Source organism: Dermacentor albipictus, chromosome 3, assembly GCF_038994185.2.
Source record: "Dermacentor albipictus isolate Rhodes 1998 colony chromosome 3, USDA_Dalb.pri_finalv2, whole genome shotgun sequence".
Taxonomy (NCBI): Eukaryota; Metazoa; Arthropoda; class Arachnida; order Ixodida; family Ixodidae; genus Dermacentor; species Dermacentor albipictus.
Genome location: NC_091823.1, coordinates 50197604 through 50216962, shown reverse-complemented (window position 1 = coordinate 50216962; position 19359 = coordinate 50197604). Strand labels below are relative to the sequence as shown.

The following is a 19359-nucleotide window of genomic DNA, read 5'->3' as shown; positions in this document are numbered from 1 at the left end:
ATATTAACGTAGGCTACTGTGTTGTAGTATGTATACCGTCCGTCGCGCATCCATGGCCAGAGATGATGAAGCAAATGACTGTTCATTCATTCGCTTCTGTAAAACTCATTGTGTTGAAACCCGCCGATTCTTGGTCTATCCCCTGCTGGATGTACGTGCCATGTATAGAAGGCTCATCATCATCATCATCTTCCTCCTTTTCGACGGGCGTGGATCGCGAGCATTGACGCATCGACATGGCCGCGCCAGGGCTGGACCCCAGGCACGCCGGGGGCCCAACTCTTTGACCGCGCCGAAGCGCCTCTCCAGCACTGCATTCATGCGCCTCCCATGTCGGAGCCCGCCCGCCCGCTGCTGCTGCACGACGGTAAGGACGACACCCTGCCGTAAGAGGGGTCCTCGCCCTGAGACTCGCCGTGAAACCCGGCAGACGAAATTACCACGGCTCGCTCGTCGTCCCTGCAGTATACGCGCTCGTGGTCGCGGCGGCGGGCCGATCGAAACATTCTCAGCAGGGCTTATTGCGGCACTTCAAAAGTCACTTTCGTGCTCGTTGTCGTTATTGGCTGTTGGGATGAAGTACGTACATCTCGGGAGGAGGAGGATAAAACATTTATTAAAGGAAATGAAAAGACACGAGTGATGAGAGCTTCTGCTTCTCCTTGCTTCAGTGTCGCGCTAATGAGGGGACTGCTTAAGGCTGCCGCCCGCCCGGGCCGCCAAACCAGTTGCTGCTGGTCACGCGGGTTTGAGCTGGACAGAGCAGCCTCTCAGTGTTCGGGGGTTGCGTTTGCGATTAGGGGTAGGTTGGGAGCCTTGGGGCAAGGCCAAGTGAGCGAGCCATACTCTCCACAGTGCGGACACTTGTGGGAGTATATAATGTGGGTTGTACGGCATGTAGAGGCTTAGATGAGGACAGCTTTCCGTTTTCAGTTTCCGCCACGCAACTGCCTCCTCCAGAGTAATAAACTTTTTTTAAAACAGGGTTGAAGTGCCTCAGACAGGCTGGCCAACGTTTCGATAGGTGGACCTATCTTCGTCAAAGGCGGCCTCGTCATCCTCGGCGTGTTAGTTTTAAAGGGTTAGTGCAGTGACGTCACGTGCGGGTGTTGTCGCTGGCGGCTGGTTTTAAAGACAGAGATTACAAGAGGGAACAGGCGTTGTCGTCCGACGTCTGTGAGCCTCATTCTCAAGACGAAGGGACAAGAGCGTGAGAGTGGGCACGCGGGGAGGAAAGAAAAGAAATAGAAGCAGAAAAAAGGGGGAAAAAAGGAAAAAAAAAGAAGCAGGGGGGAGCACGGGCCGTACCAAGACACAACAAAGGGGGGGGGGGGTGAAAGAAAAAGAAAGAGAAAAATGAAATCTTTTAAGAAATACGGGGGCTTGGGAGCGTGTTGGGGATGTGAAAGGTTAGGAGGTATTCAGGTTAGGAGGAATACCTCCTAACCTTTCACATCCCCAACACGCTCCCAAGCCCCCGTATTTCTTAAAAGATTTCATTTTTCTCTTTCTTTTTCTTTCACCCCCCCCCCCCCTTTGTTGTGTCTTGGTACGGCCCGTGCTCCCCCCTGCTCCTTTTTTTTTCCTTTTTCCCCCTTTTTTCTGCTTCTATTTCTTTTCTTTCCTCCCCGCGTGCCCACTCTCACGCTCTTGTCCCTTCGTCTTGAGAATGAGGCTCACAGACGTCGGACGACAACGCCTGTTCCCTCTTGTAATCTCTGTCTTTAAAACCAGCCGCCAGCGACAACACCCGCACGTGACGTCACTGCACTAACCCTTTAAAACTAACACGCCGAGGATGACGAGGCCGCCTTTGACGAAGATAGGTCCACCTATCGAAACGTTGGCCAGCCTGTCTGAGGCACTTCAACCCTGTTTTAAAAAAGTTTATACCACAGTGTGCCATTCCATCTGCCAGCCCCTTTCTTGTTTTTGGACCTCCAGAGTAAGGGTTTTATGCGGATGGGGATGTAGACTGCGGGACAGGCGGTAGTGTTGCAAGAGATATCTGTTCTATGTGGTCTCCACTTTCCGTTGTGCGGAACCCAGATATAAGCTCGGGCAATGGCGTGAGCCCGTTTGGTTTCTTTTGAGGGAACCGTGACCAGGAGGAGTCCATACTATATGTTGTGTACTGTGGGAGGGAAGGCGCGTTGGGGAAGATACGATAGGCTGTAGAGCTGGCTTCAGAAGTAACTGCTACCTGCCTCCTGGGAGTCCGAAATGACGATTACACTGTCTTCATTTGGGCGTGACACGATGGCGAGGACAATGAGCGCCTCTACCGATGCCGACGCGTGGTTGTGTTCCAAAAGAATGCTGGGTCACTTCCTGCAAGTTGCTGTCCTCGACGCTCATCGTGTGGGCTGAACTATGAAGTTTCTTGGCTGCATCCACGTAAAGTGTATGGGGCTGGTCGCTGTAGCGGCGCTGGAGGGCTTGTGCTCGATCGTATTGACGCCACTAGCGTAGGAACAGGGGGGCCGGGGGGCCGTGGGCCCCGGGTGAAAGGGGCCAATGGGTGGGGGGGGGTGTCATATACGTCTGAAGACACCCCTCTTTCCACCGGCTACACCCGGGGGGGGGGGGGTGGGAGGTGACAGAAGACCTTGGGCCCCGGGTGCCAGACGACCTAGCTACGCCACTGAATGACGCAGTGAGTTATGCTTATGGTGCACGTTGCGTGTGATGGCAATGATGCGAACGCATTCTCTCACGTTTATTGGTATTCGTATGGTCGCAGTGAGGGCGTTGTCGGTCAGCGCCTTTCCGAGGTTTCACAGAGCCTGTCGGCCAGTTCGTTGTAGGTATTCATGCTGATTAATCATACGCGCCTCAACAATTTCCCTAGCAGAGTTGTACAGTTCATGAAATTCATGACGCACGGTGGAGGTTTAGTTTCGAGACGCATCCGCAGGATAAGCCGCAGCGTCGTTAACGGACCCGGTCTTTGTGAACGTCGGACTACATGCCCAGAAAACGTGATGTACATGACAGGTGACGTGCGTAAGCACGGGCCGTTATCGTTGGAAACAATGTACGGTGGAACATGCGCAACATGCGAACAAAGTTCTGCTTCCCAGCCAGCTGAGGTAGAGAAAAAAAGTCCGGCCCTTTTTACGATGATCAAGCGTTATGAACTTTCGCTTCTGATTTATTTTTAACCTGGAAAACGTTTAGGAGACGATTTAGGCACGTTGCGGATGACATCCGCACGTATAAAATTAATACAAAAGTCTGCTTCTGAGTTTCATTTCAAGAAAAATGACGTTGCTATCTTGGGGCCCTTAAAACTATAGCACCGTGCTGAGACCGTTAACGCGCAATACTTATACAGCCACTTTGTTAACGGAGAGCTCTCCTTCCCCATTGCAGTGAACTTAGTATACCGGCCCTTCTTCTTCAGTGAGGAAGCGGTTTATGCGCTGACCGCCTGCTGTTTTATTTCGAATAACATAGACTAATAATTCCGCTAACACTGCATGCGTGTTAATTGGTGAATATGCGGCCATAATATTTTTTTAGGCAGTCCATTTTATATCCTACCACTTTCATGTTCTCGCAAGCAGTTGTATATGTGTCATGTCCAGAGACGTAGCCAGGGTGACGGAGGGGGGGGGGCACATACTCGTCCCCCTCCCCGAAACTTGTGTGTTATTATGCGGCCTGCCCCACCATCACCCTACCCGTCTCCGGTCAAAGACACCCCCCTCCCCCGCCCCCAGCTCGATGTGGTGTAGCCAGAAACGGAAAAATTTTCTTGTTGCGCTACTGGTCATATCACTAACCTTTCACCGCCAGTCGGTAAGCGTGTCCGATAGTTCAGTGTGCTCGCTACAGCTGTCATCTTAATCTGTGCGCAGCTCCTCATCCCGTGGAGGTCGAAGTACACCGCCTGAAATGCAGCCACCGCACGCCATTCTGCATGGCGTCCCACCCGAACGATGGCGCCGGCGGCCCCGCCGAGAAGACCGGCGACCAGGACGACAGCGGGGGTGGCGGTGGAGGAGTGGCCAGGGCAGCGTCCCTAGTCGCCAGCCTCAGCGTGCTCTCGACCGAAGTAGACTCTGACCTGGTCGCCAACGTGTCCGCCGAACTGTGTATGATCGGACGGCGCCAGCTTAAACCCCAAGACATGGAGAGGATCATAAAGGTCTGCAGGCTGCCCCTGTACCTCAAGTTTCCCATGTACCAGGCCATCTCCAAGACACCCACTAGACAGGCTATACTCGAGTTCTGCCGCAAAATGCACCAAGTCGCCGGTAAAGACAGACTGTCCAAGGCGGTGTTCGTGCTGACCAAGGGCCGTCGTACTTTCCTGCAGCCCTGTGACTTCAGGGACCTCATTCAGGACCTCATCGACACCCACAGTGGACTCGCGTTTCTGAAGGAAGTGACCAGGTCACACAGCGTGTACATTGATACCGTCGTTGCTCGACTGTTCTTCGAGGTCGGAAAGACGTGGACGTGGCGCCTCGGCATGGCAGAGCTCCGGCGCAGCGACTTCCTCTCGCAGCTTGACGCTTTGGAACTCCACAACGACTTCATGAACGTGGAAGGAGCATTTTCGTACAAAGACGCCTACGTCATTCACACAATGTTCAACTCACTAGACAAGGACAACGATCGTCTGTTAAACAGAGTAGACCTGACGCGATACGAAAAAGGCGCCCTAGTGCCTAAGGCAATCGATCGAGTGTTTGACTTACTGAGCACGTCAGCTATGACGTACGTTGATTTCGTCGTCTTCCTGCTTGCTGAGAAGGACAAGTCGCACCCAAGGAGCATAGAGTACTGGTTCAACCGGCTAGATCTCGATGGCGACGGTAAAATCACGATGTACGAACTCGAGACGTTCTTCCATGAGCAGTACGACCGCGTGTCGCTGCTTATGAACGATCCAGTGTCCTTCGAAGACGTCTATCGACAAATGATTGATCTGGTGAAACCCAAGTCATCTAGCATTTTCGCTCTGTCCGACCTTAAACGGTGTGCGCTTGCCTCTGTGTTTTTTAACACTTTCATTAACACGTTCGAGTTCATTCATCACGAGGTCTTCGACCCTTTCGACACAGAGCGCTCGCGCAATGGTTCTACACAGTGGGATCAGTTTGCCAAGTCGACGTTCAGTCTTCTCATGGAAGAAGGCGAAAAGGATGACTCCTCCGATGACGACCTGCCTTAATTGGAGTCTGCCTCATTCGAGCACAAATTCTCATCTATCTGGCTGGCTTACGGCGGAGTCGTGCGTGCGTGACGCAAATAGCATGAAGGATGAGAAGGCAGGTCGCGAAGTGGTGTGACTTTGACTCAAGTGCATATGCGCCACTCCTTTGTGACGCCGCAACTAATAGAACAGCGATGATGGGGACAACAGTGCTTGTTGAAATTGTTCATTGTTACCCACATGCTTATTTGATAAGACATATTCTGCAAACAAGTTAACTTACTATGTGAAGATGCCTTCTGCAAAGGTACACCTGCATTTTAAGCAGGTCTTTGTTTAGACAGAGTGAATAAGAAAACACCGGGGAAATAAAGAACATTTTCTGTATGTTTTAGATTATTGCTCGGCTAACTGCCTTTGCGGATTTCCTCGGCTGTTTAGGCGTTATCGCACTGTGGCGGAAAGATTTCCACCTTCCTAGAACATTGCTGCATGTGCATTGAGTAAGTCCGCAAGTTGTACGGGTCCACAAGTGACAAGCTCTAAAACATTTTGCATCAAGCGCCAGCTCCTCCACCCGCCGGGTAGCACGAGGCCTGGTGCAGTGTCGTATAGCCAGGATTGTATTTCTTTTTCTTCTCCCCTCCCCTTCTTTTTTTTTGTGGGGGGGAGGAGGAGGGACTTGGCAGGCGGAGTCCCGGTTCACAGATATTTCGGAGGAAAGCACGTGCCCGGTGTGCCCCCTCTTCAAGTTCATGACGTTTACCAACTACAATAGGTTGGGTATGTGTCCCAACCTATTGTCCCTCTTTACCCTTCCCCCTTTCAATAATGTTTATCACCACCACCACAATAGGTTGGCCAATGCGCCGGCGGTTCAACGCAAGGGAGGAGATAAAACTCACAAGACGGGGTAAGGCAAGGTAATGTGAAAATTCTACAGATAATATCAGAATATAAATTATTTTTAGAAAGACGGATTTTTTTCAAGAAGAAAAAGCTACAGAAGTTCAAAGAATTGTGTTCTAATGCGTAGCGTTCTTTACTCGGCTGTTAGCTGTTGCCGGTTTCCCAAATTTAAGTTGGCCCACCCCCATATCACCCCCAAATTCAGGTTTATCCAGCCGCATATCACCCCCGAATTCAGGTTGGGCCACCCTCATATCACCCCCAAATTTAGGTTGACCTACTCCCAAATTCAAGTTGCCCATCCCAAAATTTCGGTTGGTCCACTCCAAATGTGAAGTTAATATCACCTCGAAATTTCGGTGGGCCCACCGCCATATCACCCCCAAATTCAGGCTGGCCCACCCCCACATAACTTCCAAGTTTAGGTTAGCCCACTCAAAAATTCAGATTCGCCCACCCTAACACCATGCATTTTCTATGGAGTCCTATGCATTCATAAAGGTGTCACGCTTTTTGCGTTAGAGACACCATTTTGCCATCAAAATTGCTGCGGTACTCGGCAAAGAATGCTATACGCTTTAAAACGTGATTTCTTTTTCCGCATTAATCGGCCACACGGCATAACGGAAGTAAGAAATTAAGTATGCTATGGGTCGGTTTCTTTCACATTCTCCTGGAGTGACTTCTAAAATATGCTTACCATAAGCCGTCGCACGTATAACTGTCGTCAGGTTAGCCAGATCAATCGAATTTTTAGTCTAACAACTCTAAGAGATTTTGCGTTTGCCGCAAACTTGTTCTCGCTCAAATTTCGTAACACAATCACATTTTTGCTCCACGCCGTTGAATCAAACACTGTGCCCAGCTGTTTGCCTGGACTGTCTACAATTGAATTCACGTAGCGAAGCCAGTGCACTTCTTTAGAAAAACCCTTCTCCTGTGAGAAAGCGCGCATACGACGGTGTTTTTTAAAGCGAAAGCTTTACTGGCCGCGAACTTGCGATTTCGCCGTGGCGGGGCTCCGAGGAGGCACACACGTCACAACGCGCGCCTTGCCGCTTATATTTCTCTCTCTCGCTCTCGCTCCCTAGTCACCACTGCGCATGCGCCACTAGTAGCACCGAGCCACAGGTGTTCCGCCGCTGCGCAGCGCCGCACCTTTCTGCCACCGCCGTTTAGTATGACGTCACACGCGTTCCTCGTCGTTGCGCTCGCCTCCGCTCGCTTCGCCAGCTGCGTCGCATGCCTGATAACATGTCGGAGGATTGAAAAGGAGAGCTTTAGTGCGCCGCAACCATAGTTGAGGCGGCACTATGGACGGCGACAATTCTGACAAGCAGGAGGAGGCCTGGAATCGACATCGGAATGAGATGAAAAGGAAACGAATCACCCAGGAAACAGACGAAGAGCGCGCCGAACTACTGGCTAAACGCCGCAACATAGCTAGACAACCAGACTATCCTGGACTTGCAATCAAGATTAACCAACGCTAACCATGCTGTGCTATAGCTTTCGCTACGTATTTCCTAGCACAGCCGAGCTAAGCCACTGTCAATTTTTTCAGTGATTTATTGCGATTGAGGGAATATCGGGCTGCGCCTTGTTTCGCATTTTCACTTCTACGTTAAAAATAGCGCTTTCTGCCAATAGATAAACAAAAAAAAGAGAGAAAGAAAAATCTGCAGGTATAATACTGGTGGTGGTCGCTTCGCGAGCATTACGGATTCGGCTTAATCTTGAGGTTTAGTGGCACTCTTGGGCAACTGAAATTACATACGGCAGGCAATCATATTTGTAACCTAAGCCCATGGGACGAGTAAATGATTTGTTTGAAATTATAACAAACCGAAGGTAAGAGAACGGTAGTAGCCTTTTCGACATTGAGGGTGAGGGACGGCGGATAAATCTTTTGTGGCCAGGGCGAAGGTGAGGGAAGAAAACCAAAAATGAAGTTGTATGCCCACCTCTGTTCTTGGGTCACTGACTGTGTGTGGCAGTAGCACGCGCCCATTCTTGAACGATACTCCAAAATTATTCATGCCACTTTGACGCAAGCAGCATATATACGCGATTAAAGAAATACTCACACGTACGTTTAACAACAACAATACTATTTTACTAATGTTTCCGTCGTTAGCCCGGCCTTCATAGGAGTGAACGAGACTACAGAAGGCGTTCGTTCCCAAAGTGTTGGTAAGGGAAAAGACGTGAGAAAAGGACATGTAGCTCCAAACAATGTGATAATACGAAAACAAAAATAACAAATAACTAAAATACATATTTTCTTTTTTTTTGGCGAAACAGGGGAATAACACCCGGACAGAACGCAACACATGGATGACTTCGATGAGTCACGGACGAGGAAACGTTTTGTCCTCGCCCTCAAAGAAGCACGAAGCAAGTTCGTTTTACGTGCGTCGTGGTCAAATTACAAAGGATTTCCTGTCTACTATAACAACTATGTTCTAATCAGAAGGCAAGCACGTGATTTTTGCCAGTGCTTCCATCTATACTTCAGGTGGTGGTATTAAACTTATAATTAAGATAGGACTCATGAATTTCCCGGTCGCGGTGTGAGCGAAAGCCTTATTCTAATAATGTCGCTTTTAAGTCACTGCAAGAGTGACCAGGAACGTTGACATGATTGGATACGGTAGGTTCAAAAGAGCTTTTTCGTGTGACGTGTGGTTATTCAATCGTATCTTGAAAGGTGTCGCTGTCTGACCAATATACTGTTGATTGCAGGTAGTACATTCAAAAAGACAGACCACATTGGCGGTGCTACATGTAAAGTTTAATTTTGACAGAGAAGTTGGACGCGGTGCTGATTGCAGTCAGCACCGTGTATATATATATATATATATATATATATATATATATATATATATATATATATATATATATATATATATATATATATATATATATATATGTATATATATATATATATGTATGTATATATATATATATATATATATATATATATATATATATATATATATATATATATATATATATATATATATATATATATATATATATATATATATATATATATTGATCATTCGCCCGAAAGGTGAAGCATCGATTGCGATAGCAAATTAGTAGACAGCTGTTAGAACGCGCTCACAAGCAAACGTTTGCACACCTCACTCGATGACCGCGGAAACTCGCTGTCAAAACGCTGGAGTGAGGAAGCCCAGCAGCAGCAACGAACAAATTGACCCTTCGGGCTGCCTGTCGCTTCGACACTAACAGCGGCGAAAACGCAGTGCACGGCGAACTCTCTCCTCCTCGCAGATCTCCTCCTCAAGATAGGGCCCGCGCGTGCCGTAGCCACCGGAGTAGAACCCCCCTCCCCCTCCCCTCCTTACACACACACTCTCTCTCCTTTCCTCCCAGTGCTTTGCGCGCTACAGTAGACCGCATGCTTCCTCACCGCTTACATCCCTTGCGCGCGCGAGATTGAGCTGCCATTGTCGGCTAACCCTCGCACGCCTTCACTCGCACATACAGAATACGACGTGCGGCGACCATGTTATCGCCCTTGGTATTTATACGGAACATCACGGTGATGGCGACGGCAGAAACACGCCTTGAGTGTCTTCGTGTTTGCACCCGCCGTGGTTGCTCAGTGGCTATGGTGTTCGGCTGCTGAGCACAAGGTCGCGGGATCGAATCCCGGCCACGGCAGCCGCATTTCGATGAGGGCGAAATGCAAAAACACCCGTGTGCTTAGATTTAGGTGCACGTTAAAGAACCCAATGTGGTCGAAGTTTCCGGAGTCCTCCACTACGGCGTGCCTCATATTCAGAAAGTGGTTTTAGCACGTAAAACCCCATAATCTAATTTTTCATATTTGTTACAGAAATTAACTTTGGATGAGATTAATGTTTTGGCCTATGGCACCACACCTGACAACGTTTCTTCGCCGAAGTACTACAAAATAGTCATGTTATCGTCGTCGCCTTGCTGCTGTCGTCATATACACGCTCGTCCGCCCATCTGGTAGGAGCTTTACAGGGCCCCAAACGAAACGACGCTGGATGTCTATAGCTGCAAAGTGCTTCGAATAACATCAATTTTCACAGTGCGTAGAATCTGCATAATGTCCTATTTTTTATTTATTTTTAAATACTGCGATCTTAAACAAGATCTTAGCAGCGTGGTATACGAGTAAGATTACAAAACAAAATAAATACAAAAATGGGGAACTGCACTGAAAAATTCTTCACACAAGCGCGTTTATTGAACCATTAGGACCGAAAGATACTATCTTGCCATTGTATTTGAGCAAAAACAAAGCAGTGGTAAGTGCAAAGCATTGTTTAAAAGTGTCTCGAATATAAGAACGCAATTTACAACGTGAAGTCGCAGGATTTCATCGATTTTCCGTAGTCTATGTGTTTGGGAGCTCAAAACCTCTCTACTCCTCCTAAATATCTTTAATTATTATGCATTAATTGTGAAATCATTCAATTATTTTCAAGCAGCTACATTCTTCAGACGCATAACAGCACGCAGAGGCCCTCATAACCAAAACCGAAACTGACTTCTCTGTAGTTCGGTGATTGCCCGTCGCCACAAAATAGCGCGATGAGCGCTAGCAGATTCCACCTTGTTTAAACATGGCTGCCTCTATGGACACGCCGGTGGACAGCCCGAAGAGAAAAGCAGATTCTCAAATTCCTGCTGAGGAAAGTGACCTACTGTTAATACGACCGCTCGGTGCCGGCCAAGAAGTAGGGAGGTCATGCATTATGCTTGAATTTAAGGGCAAGCGTATAATGCTGGACTGCGGCATACACCCCGGCATGTCCGGCTTGGATGCGTTGCCTTATGTTGATCTCATTGAGGCTGATGAAATTGACCTGCTACTTGTGAGCCATTTCCACTTAGATCATTGTGGCGCACTGCCTTGGTTTTTGCAAAAGACCACTTTCAAAGGTCGCTGCTTCATGACGCATGCCACGAAGGCTATCTACCGGTGGCTGCTCGCAGACTACATCAAAGTGAGCAACATCGGCACCGAGCAAATGCTTTACTCCGAATCGGACCTGGAATCGAGCATGGAGAAGATTGAAACAATTAACTTTCATGAAGAAAAGGACGTGAACGGGATCCGCTTCTGGTGTTACAACGCGGGCCACGTTTTGGGAGCTGCAATGTTCATGATAGAAATCGCCGGTGTCAAGGTGCTTTACACTGGTGACTTCTCGAGGCAGGAGGATCGGCACTTGATGGCTGCCGAAATACCGAACATTCACCCAGACGTGCTCATCATCGAGTCCACGTATGGCACTCACATTCACGAGAAACGTGAGGAGCGGGAAGCTCGCTTTACGGGTCTTGTGCACGATATCGTCAACCGTGGCGGTCGCTGCCTCATACCTGTGTTCGCCCTGGGTAGAGCACAAGAGCTTCTTCTCATCTTGGATGAGTACTGGTCCAACCACCCAGAGCTTCACGACATTCCCATCTACTACGCGTCATCGCTGGCCAAGAAGTGCATGGCCGTCTATCAGACGTACGTAAACGCCATGAACGAGCGCATCCGACGCCAGATCACCATCAACAACCCGTTCGTGTTCAAGCACATTTCAAACTTGAAGAGTATTGAGCACTTTGAGGACATCGGGCCGTGCGTCGTTATGGCGAGCCCGGGAATGATGCAGAGCGGCCTGTCTCGTGAGCTTTTCGAGAGCTGGTGTACGGACCCGAAGAATGGCGTAATCATCGCAGGTTACTGCGTCGAAGGAACTCTGGCCAAAACTATTCTCTCCGAGCCTGAAGAGATTACCACTATGGTGGGCCAGAAGCTGCCACTCAAGATGAGTGTGGACTACATCTCGTTCTCAGCACACACTGACTACCAGCAGACAAGCGAGTTTATTCGGACACTGAAACCGCCGCACATCGTTCTCGTGCATGGAGAACAGAATGAGATGGGACGTTTGAAGGCGGCCATCGTTCGCGAGTACGAGGATGATTTGGAGACACGCATTGAGGTGCACAACCCACGCAACACGCAAGCTGTTGAACTTCACTTCCGTGGTGAAAAGACTGCGAAGGTGATGGGCTCACTTGCTGTGCAGCCGCCTGAGCCAGGACATCCGCTTTCAGGTGTGTTGGTCAAACGGAACTTCAGTTACCACCTACTGGCTCCAACTGACCTTGGCAAGTACACGGACATGGTCATGAGCACCGTGGGGCAGCGAATGAGCATTAGCTACACAGGTTCTTTCCAGGTATGTTATAATGAATTGTTTTGCTTACATGCATCAGAGTGCCTTTAGAAAGCATATCTTCCTGTGCCCGCCCGGTGCTGTCGTGGCCTAATTTCCTCTATAATTTGGCTTGCTGATTTATAGTCAGTGTGAAACTGACATGCCGTCCCTTTGTGAATTCAGATTTTGGATAATTTCCCTGGAAAGGTTTTGCTGGTTTCTTTGTGCAGTTCGTGTCTCTGCAGTAATTTGCAGTGGCTAGAATTGGAGCAGCTTTGTATGTCCACATTGTAAAAACAGCTGCACGTGTATCTGCCACAACAAAATTAAAGGGCCCCTCACCAGACCCCATTTGAAATTTTAGTTGTACACTAGATGTTGTAAAGCGTCATTCAGGGGATCGTTTCAGTGCAACAATTTTTCAAATTTGGTTCATTATTAAAGGAAACAGGAAAAATCAAAATGTGTTACCATGCTGCCCGCGAGCGAGTTTCACTACCTACAGACACCCTCTCCCTTTGCCTCTACTAGCATCCGAAAGTGACATTTCTTCCCAGCATTCGCCTATAACAGAGCTGAGGGACCACATCACGTTGCAAGCTCCACCCCTTTTCCTGCTGTGCAGCACCCTTCCAGTGTGGCTACGCATGCTCAGCATTGGATGTTTTACCGAAGTCATGCGCCATAATCGGTGGCATTTCAGACACATAAAGTGGGGCTACCTCTAGAATAAGAGCACACAAGTTTTCGTCTAATATTTCAGCTGTTCTCACATTGTGCAGCAGTTTGATACTTTGCAGACACAATTGTCAGCTCATGATCCACACATGGCCCTACTCTGTTTGCAATGCCCAAACCTGGTGAGAGGCCTTATTTTGTGTGTTCCTCTTGCTGACTCAGCAAGGGATGCTCAAGTTGTGCAAGTAGTTTGAATTTTGTGGCCCATTTTATGCTGTAAAGAATTTTATATTAGTTTATGTTAGGGGAATCTCACCAGATGAAATTTAAAATTTGTTACCAATCGGCCATGTTAAAAGACCACTTAAGTTGCCTGGAACTTTGTGTCCTGCTTTTTTCTGCTCATTTATACAGCAGTCTACTTCATTATTATAGTACCAAGCCTTGCTTTCTTCAGAGCACCATGATTTATTATTATAGCAGCTTTTATACAAACTGTTGCATCAAGTGCAGTGCTGATTTGAAAAAGAAGCTTCATCACATCACAGTCACAAACAACTTAAGAGCATGCAGGTGTGATGGTTGAAGGCCATACAATGACTGTGTCGCTGAGAGCTGCCAAATGTGCCTGATTGTTCATTTCTCTTGGAACCACAGCGGGACAACCTCTACTTTTTTATCCTTTCCTAACAAGTGTTGAATGGACTTGGTTTGCCATAGTGTGTGTGTATATGTGTCAATGGTACCTAGTACCGCAAGATTACCACAGCAGGTTTCAATGATGGGATGTGTCCCCTTTTTCAAGAGTATGAAGCTGCACTGCACTTGGTGTGTGTTTTTAACTGGTCACATTAAAAAGTAACATAATTAATTACTTGTCATGCTCTTGGGGAATTAAGGCTTCATAACATAATCATTTGGTCGACGGCTATCCAGTAAAGCAATAAAAATGAGACAAAAGCTTTGTGTCAGTACTCCGTTATAGAATCCGACATTGCTGTTTTTCTTAAGGAAGATCACTTATGCAACACAGAAAGTAGTTTCAAGAGGAGCGTGGACAGATAGTGACAGAAGTGCTACGCTGCTTGAAGTTGGTTTTAAAGTACTGATTAAAAAAAGACTAATATTGTTAAAGCAGAGCGGAATGCCATGTGCAGGTGGTGCAAACACCAAGGATCAAGTGCTGCCATGCAGAGCAAGCATAGGCCAAACAGCATTAAAAAAAAGGCAGTGCACTTTGAATGCTGCACTGGTTGACTGAAAGATCGAAAAGGCTATTTTTCAGAGAGGTGCAATGTGGACGAGCTCCTACTGAGTGTTTTGCTTGCTCCAACTTGCCACCAACCTACCTTTGTTTCTTTCTTCTCTTAATGCAAAATAGACTCAAAGAATGAGGTTAGGGTAATGTGCACAAGTGCTACTCCAAACTATGTTTATTCTGGAGCATGCATGACACAATGGGGAAGGAATGGTGATTGATAAAGACCATACACAAAAATCTGTAAGGAAAGCATGAAAAACACAAAAACAGAAAAGAGGTCGCAGTGCATGTGGTGCACTTATTAGTTAACTTTATGCAACTGCAAACAGTTATGATTCTTTCATCAGTAGGTAACATAGAGTTGGTAAGCTTGCACATGAGGGATTTTCATATACCATTTGTGCTTTTTTTGCTATTTCTTAAGTGCACCGGTCAAACTTGCTGTGCAACACCACGCAGTGGTAAAATTCTGCTTTATGTCTCCAGCTGCCAAAGTGCCCAGCTGAATACTCTCTGAAGCCTCGATGCATGTTGTAGCCCAGCTAACGAAGGCAGTCGTAGAGATCACATGCCTGCTCAAGAATTGTGTCCTCAGGATAAGGGATTGTACACAATGCATGCCTTGCACCAACTTCTTATGTTTCATTACACCTGTTTTTCTCTTTGGCAGTTTGCTCTTGTTGCTCTTTTATCCCTTTTGCTTTTGCTTGGGTGTCACCACAGATATGTCACTTATAAACTAATTGAGGTGTTCAAGTACTGACCCAGATTCCTTGTTAGTTTTTTGAATGGCGTATTCGGTTGCTCGCCTCGATCCTCTGCTTGCAATTCATGTGTGGGACATGGTGCCCCAATCAAACACTTTACCCAATGTCAGAGCACTGTTAGTTTGTGGTGCTGCGGCAGTGCCCACACGGCCACTGTAAACTCTAAGGCACTCCAGCTGTCAATAGCCATATTTATTTCAACATGGTACAACTTGCAGCCATTGCAGGATGTAAGCAGCCCATAGCATCACAACCATCAAAATATTGTTATGACAGACTGCTGGTTAGGCATCACTGCAGTATTGGTAGCTCACCGGTTGCCAGGAGTGGCTGCCAGTGTTGTGTGACTCCCTCTCGGTCAGATCTCATCTGCGCTTTCACTTTGAATTTGAGTCAGTCTGCAGGGCTTTGAGTTGTAGGCTGATGCTCTGAGAGAACCATCGGAACATATTTGGAATTGCCAATTTCAACCACTCTATTTTGACTACCACTTCTCAGAGCGCTTCGAAGTGATGAACTGAATATGCAGTAACATCTGCGTGGCCTCGGCAGCTATGCCTTTTGTATTTTGGCGAGGCAGGACGTAAACACCCTCTTGTGAAAATGATGTATAATCTGTAATTTAGTATTCATTATTTCTGCTTGGCACACTTATTAAATCCAGTTTTTACCTAATATGGCTGAATGTTGGTAAATGTAGCCTGCTAAAGGTTGCTATTTGTAGGAGTGCCTTTTTCGATGCTGATTCCTTTCGATGCCTTTCGTGTTCAATGCACCGCCAAGGGTGAAGGGTTGCCTGATGACTCACGAATGCAAAAAGCATCGAAAGGCATTGGCATTGGCAAAAGGCGTCGCTACAAAAATCACAGCCCTTGCCTGTCATTTTTATGCCAACGGATAATGTTCTCATGAGTATGTGTCAGATTATCTGCACGGTGCACTGATGGTGTGTGGTTATTAGCAATTTCTATTTCACTTGAGAACCTTTATGCACTTCTTTGCATTTAACAACCATTCTGTGAGCGTGCACATGGAATATCATTAAACCATATTATTGGCAACATCACCGAAAGCTGGAATTACCAAATTACAACTTGAATTTAAAGGTTGATAATGTTGGTTCAAAGCTTTTGAGGTTTGTTGCACCTATAACTTTTCTAGGTTTGTAGTTTCAGAGAACATCTTAGAGTGCCTTCATATTGTGTGCACAGTCACAGAGAACCGAAACACGAAGAATAAATTTCATTGTAACGCCTCGTCAGTGCTTAATAAGATGGGGATGTGAAGGAAGGACGCAACATGAGTGCACTTGGAGCTATGCTACCTGTTTCAATGCTATACCAGCAAAGCTTAATGTCAACCTTCATCATAGAATTACAAGTAGAAAGAACACCCCTTTGCAAGTAATAACTTGAGAGCATGTTCTCACTTCATTACTTACATGGTTGCCAAAGATAGTATAGGCCTCATAGCAAGAATACAAGATGAAACCATGATGATATTACATATATTGGTGAAAACAAAAACGATAGAATGCATTCTTGTTTGCTCTAAGTTGGTTCATATTTTGGTTGTACCTTATTGTACTTGCCTACATGGGAGCTCGCTTTTTTTTTATGTCAGGTAAATTTAGTTTTGTTTAGAGCAAATATATATAGCCAGAATACTGTTTGCCTTGCCAATGTATCTAACTTAACAACTGACTGGCTTTAACGTGTTCATTTTCATTGATCGGCATATTAGTCAGTTTTACATTAGGGGATGCAAGTGGCTTGCGCAAGAACTAGGGGCCACACTACTGTGCATGCGCAGACCCTTACGTTCGGTTCTCAACTACATCTTATCAACTACATCTTGCTGCTTTGGTTAGTCATCTGCACGTGTGAAATTATGGAGCAGTAAAAACATATGTGCAACTTAACATGTTAGTTATAATGCCATTGTGAATAAAGAAAGGACTAAGCTGAAAATGTTTTCTCTCCCTCTTTTCTTTTTACAGATGCTTCACTTTTTTCTGAATCAGCTATCTGGGGACGTTGAAATCGTGGAAGGTTCGAAAAAGGCATTGCGTGTGTTTGGAAAAGTGACAATCGTCCAAGAGTCTCCGAGCATGGTCGTTCTGGAGTGGAACTCTAGTCCTGTCAACGACCTGTTTGCAGATGCTGTCATCACAGTTGTGCTGCGTGCACAGTGTTCAGCGGTTCCTGCCAAAAGCCTGCCTTCCACCCTGGTGAAGGTTGACCGCATGCATTTCACAGAGTGCCTCATGGAGACATTGGCTGAAATGTTTGGCGAAGACTCTGTGGGTAAAGTGGTCAAGGGGGAACGTATGATGGTCACTGTCAATGACAGGTGTGCACACATTAACTTGAGGAGCCTTGAGGTTCAATGTGAAGGAGATGACGTTTTGCAACAGATTGTCTCAACAGCAGTCACAAAGTTGTACAACTCCATGGCGCCACTTAAGGTGTGATATTCACATACTGGACTGAATGCAGCTTGACTGCCTTTCTCCGTCATTCTTGTGTCATCAGATGTTATTTTCACATCATACCAGTAAATAATATTTCAACATTAAACTTTTTGTGCTTAGTTCAACTCTTTTTCCACTGACCTGAGTGCTGCTTTGAAGTCCTTTTCTCTGCCATCTTCTCGTAAAGCGATGAGCTTGTGCTTTTAAATAATCCTTAGCATAATGTGTGACACTCACCCTCAGTATCAGCTATGTGTACTTGATGCTGAAAGGCACTATTTTTCTACCAGACTATGGTAAATGTTGGCCACAAACACTCCATCCTGGCTAGCCAGCCAGTCCTTGGAACTTCACATATGTGGGCTACTAAGATGGTTTGAAGCAACATAGGTTGATAAGTCTAAGAGTCAGGAAGCCACATTGTGTGGTAAAGCCACTGGCTGCCCACTTCAAAGGAGGTAGTCATGGTAATGTTACCATTATGCAGTTCTGAAAGCCACACACTGGTTCAGACATGGTGTTAAATAAGGACGTTCTTTATGGCTTTGTGATGAGGCACACTTATTGTAGGTGGTGTCTTGCTTGTTGCTCTCATTTTTTTACTGTCTAGGAAAGGCAATGTAGTTAATGGCATGCATCTTGCTGTAATACTTTAGCTTGTGTGCATGTTTGTTTTTACTGTTTTTACATGTTTTTACTTTTGTTTTAATCACTTCTCTTAAGCCATGGAAGTGCATCTGGTCTAGCTGCATGAGCTGCAAGCCACTGAGTTGCGAGGATAGGAAATTTCATAGGTATTTGTGCTGATTAATGGTGCAAGAACCTCTTATGACTAATTGTTTAAGGTAACTCATGAGGTGCATTGAAGAACATTCTGTCAATGCGAGTGTCTTTGTACAATCAGTGATTGTACTTAGATGGTTAGGTACTGCAGTCAAGAAACAGTTGCGCATGTCATTGTCCAGCAACCTTGTTGCAAGCCTGAATGAATGCTAAATATAGAGGACTTGTTGGTGTGGCCACGGCTTGTTTGTTGGTCACCATTGTTCTCTGAAATGTGAAGGGTGACAGCAGATCAATTACACAAACTGGCTCAGCTTGTGAGTTGCGACATATTCCCTGCAGGCAGTGGCTTCATATGTTACAATGAAATTTGGTGGTCATAATACATTATTGAGTGTACCGTTGGAGAGCCGGATCTTTCGTTTGAACAACTTGTTTCCATTATTTACACATGGAGCAAGAGGAAAGGAAGGGCTTCATTTACTATGCAATTTCCAGCTAAGCCAATACTCAATGAAACAAAAACATTCACCGAGGATTTGAACTGCTACATTTATAAGTGAATGTCAATATTATAAAATTATTCACTAAGTAAACGGATTGGAATATAATCAGAAAAGAAAGTGGTTACTTAGGTAAGAAGGCAAAAAAGAATTACTTATGTTTCAAGACAATATGTAGAAAGATTGCAAAGCTGAAGAATGAATGAAACAACTTGTAGAAGAAGTTTACACTTGTTCAGTATTGTGCAGCATTAGAACAGCACAGATTCTGCCTTCTCCAATGGGTAGTGCATGATGTCTTCATTATGCCTTCACATTGCATGCTGCGGTGAGAGTATTATGCCTTTCTGCGATTGGTAGAGCCTTTGGAATGGGCTGTTATTTTCCATAAAATAGGGCCTCAGTGAGGTTAAGCATTTGTTTCGGCAGCCAGTGATGTTCCAAATGCCAGCTGCATTATTTGTGTGCATCTTCAGTGTGAATAGAGTACACTTTGCTTAAATATAGAAACAGTGTGCCATTTAAAAAATCATGTATAACTCAGCAGCTTTAAGAATAAGCATAAATAGTTACACAGTGGTGTTCTCTTTA

At 46.2% G+C, this 19359-nt stretch overlaps 2 protein-coding genes across 2 annotated transcripts; both read left to right on the top strand.

The window, feature by feature from the left end:
* The first annotated feature begins 189 nt into the window (after positions 1-189).
* On the top strand, positions 190-5554 carry LOC135898120 (serine/threonine-protein phosphatase 2A regulatory subunit B'' subunit alpha-like). The gene is made up of 2 exons (XM_065426867.2): positions 190-367; positions 3864-5554. Exons 1-2 carry the CDS (start codon positions 331-333, stop codon positions 5183-5185), a joined length of 1359 nt encoding a protein of 452 aa, XP_065282939.2. The 5' UTR covers positions 190-330; the 3' UTR covers positions 5186-5554.
* A 5119-nt stretch (positions 5555-10673) lies between these two features.
* Positions 10674-17607, top strand: Cpsf73 (cleavage and polyadenylation specificity factor 73). The gene is made up of 2 exons (XM_065426869.2): positions 10674-12324; positions 17009-17607. Exons 1-2 carry the CDS (start codon positions 10705-10707, stop codon positions 17480-17482), a joined length of 2094 nt encoding a protein of 697 aa, XP_065282941.1. The 5' UTR covers positions 10674-10704; the 3' UTR covers positions 17483-17607.
* The last annotated feature ends 1752 nt before the right edge of the window (positions 17608-19359 follow it).

Coding starts and splice junctions, on each gene's coding strand:
- LOC135898120 (XM_065426867.2), top strand. CDS start 331: ATGTCGGAGCCCGCCCGCCCGCTGCTGCTGCACGACG. Junction 368..3,863: donor CCCGCTGCTGCTGCACGACG/GTAAGGACGACA, acceptor ATCTGTGCGCAG/CTCCTCATCCCGTGGAGGTC.
- Cpsf73 (XM_065426869.2), top strand. CDS start 10,705: ATGGCTGCCTCTATGGACACGCCGGTGGACAGCCCGAAGAGAAAAGCA. Junction 12,325..17,008: donor GCTACACAGGTTCTTTCCAG/GTATGTTATAAT, acceptor TTCTTTTTACAG/ATGCTTCACTTTTTTCTGAA.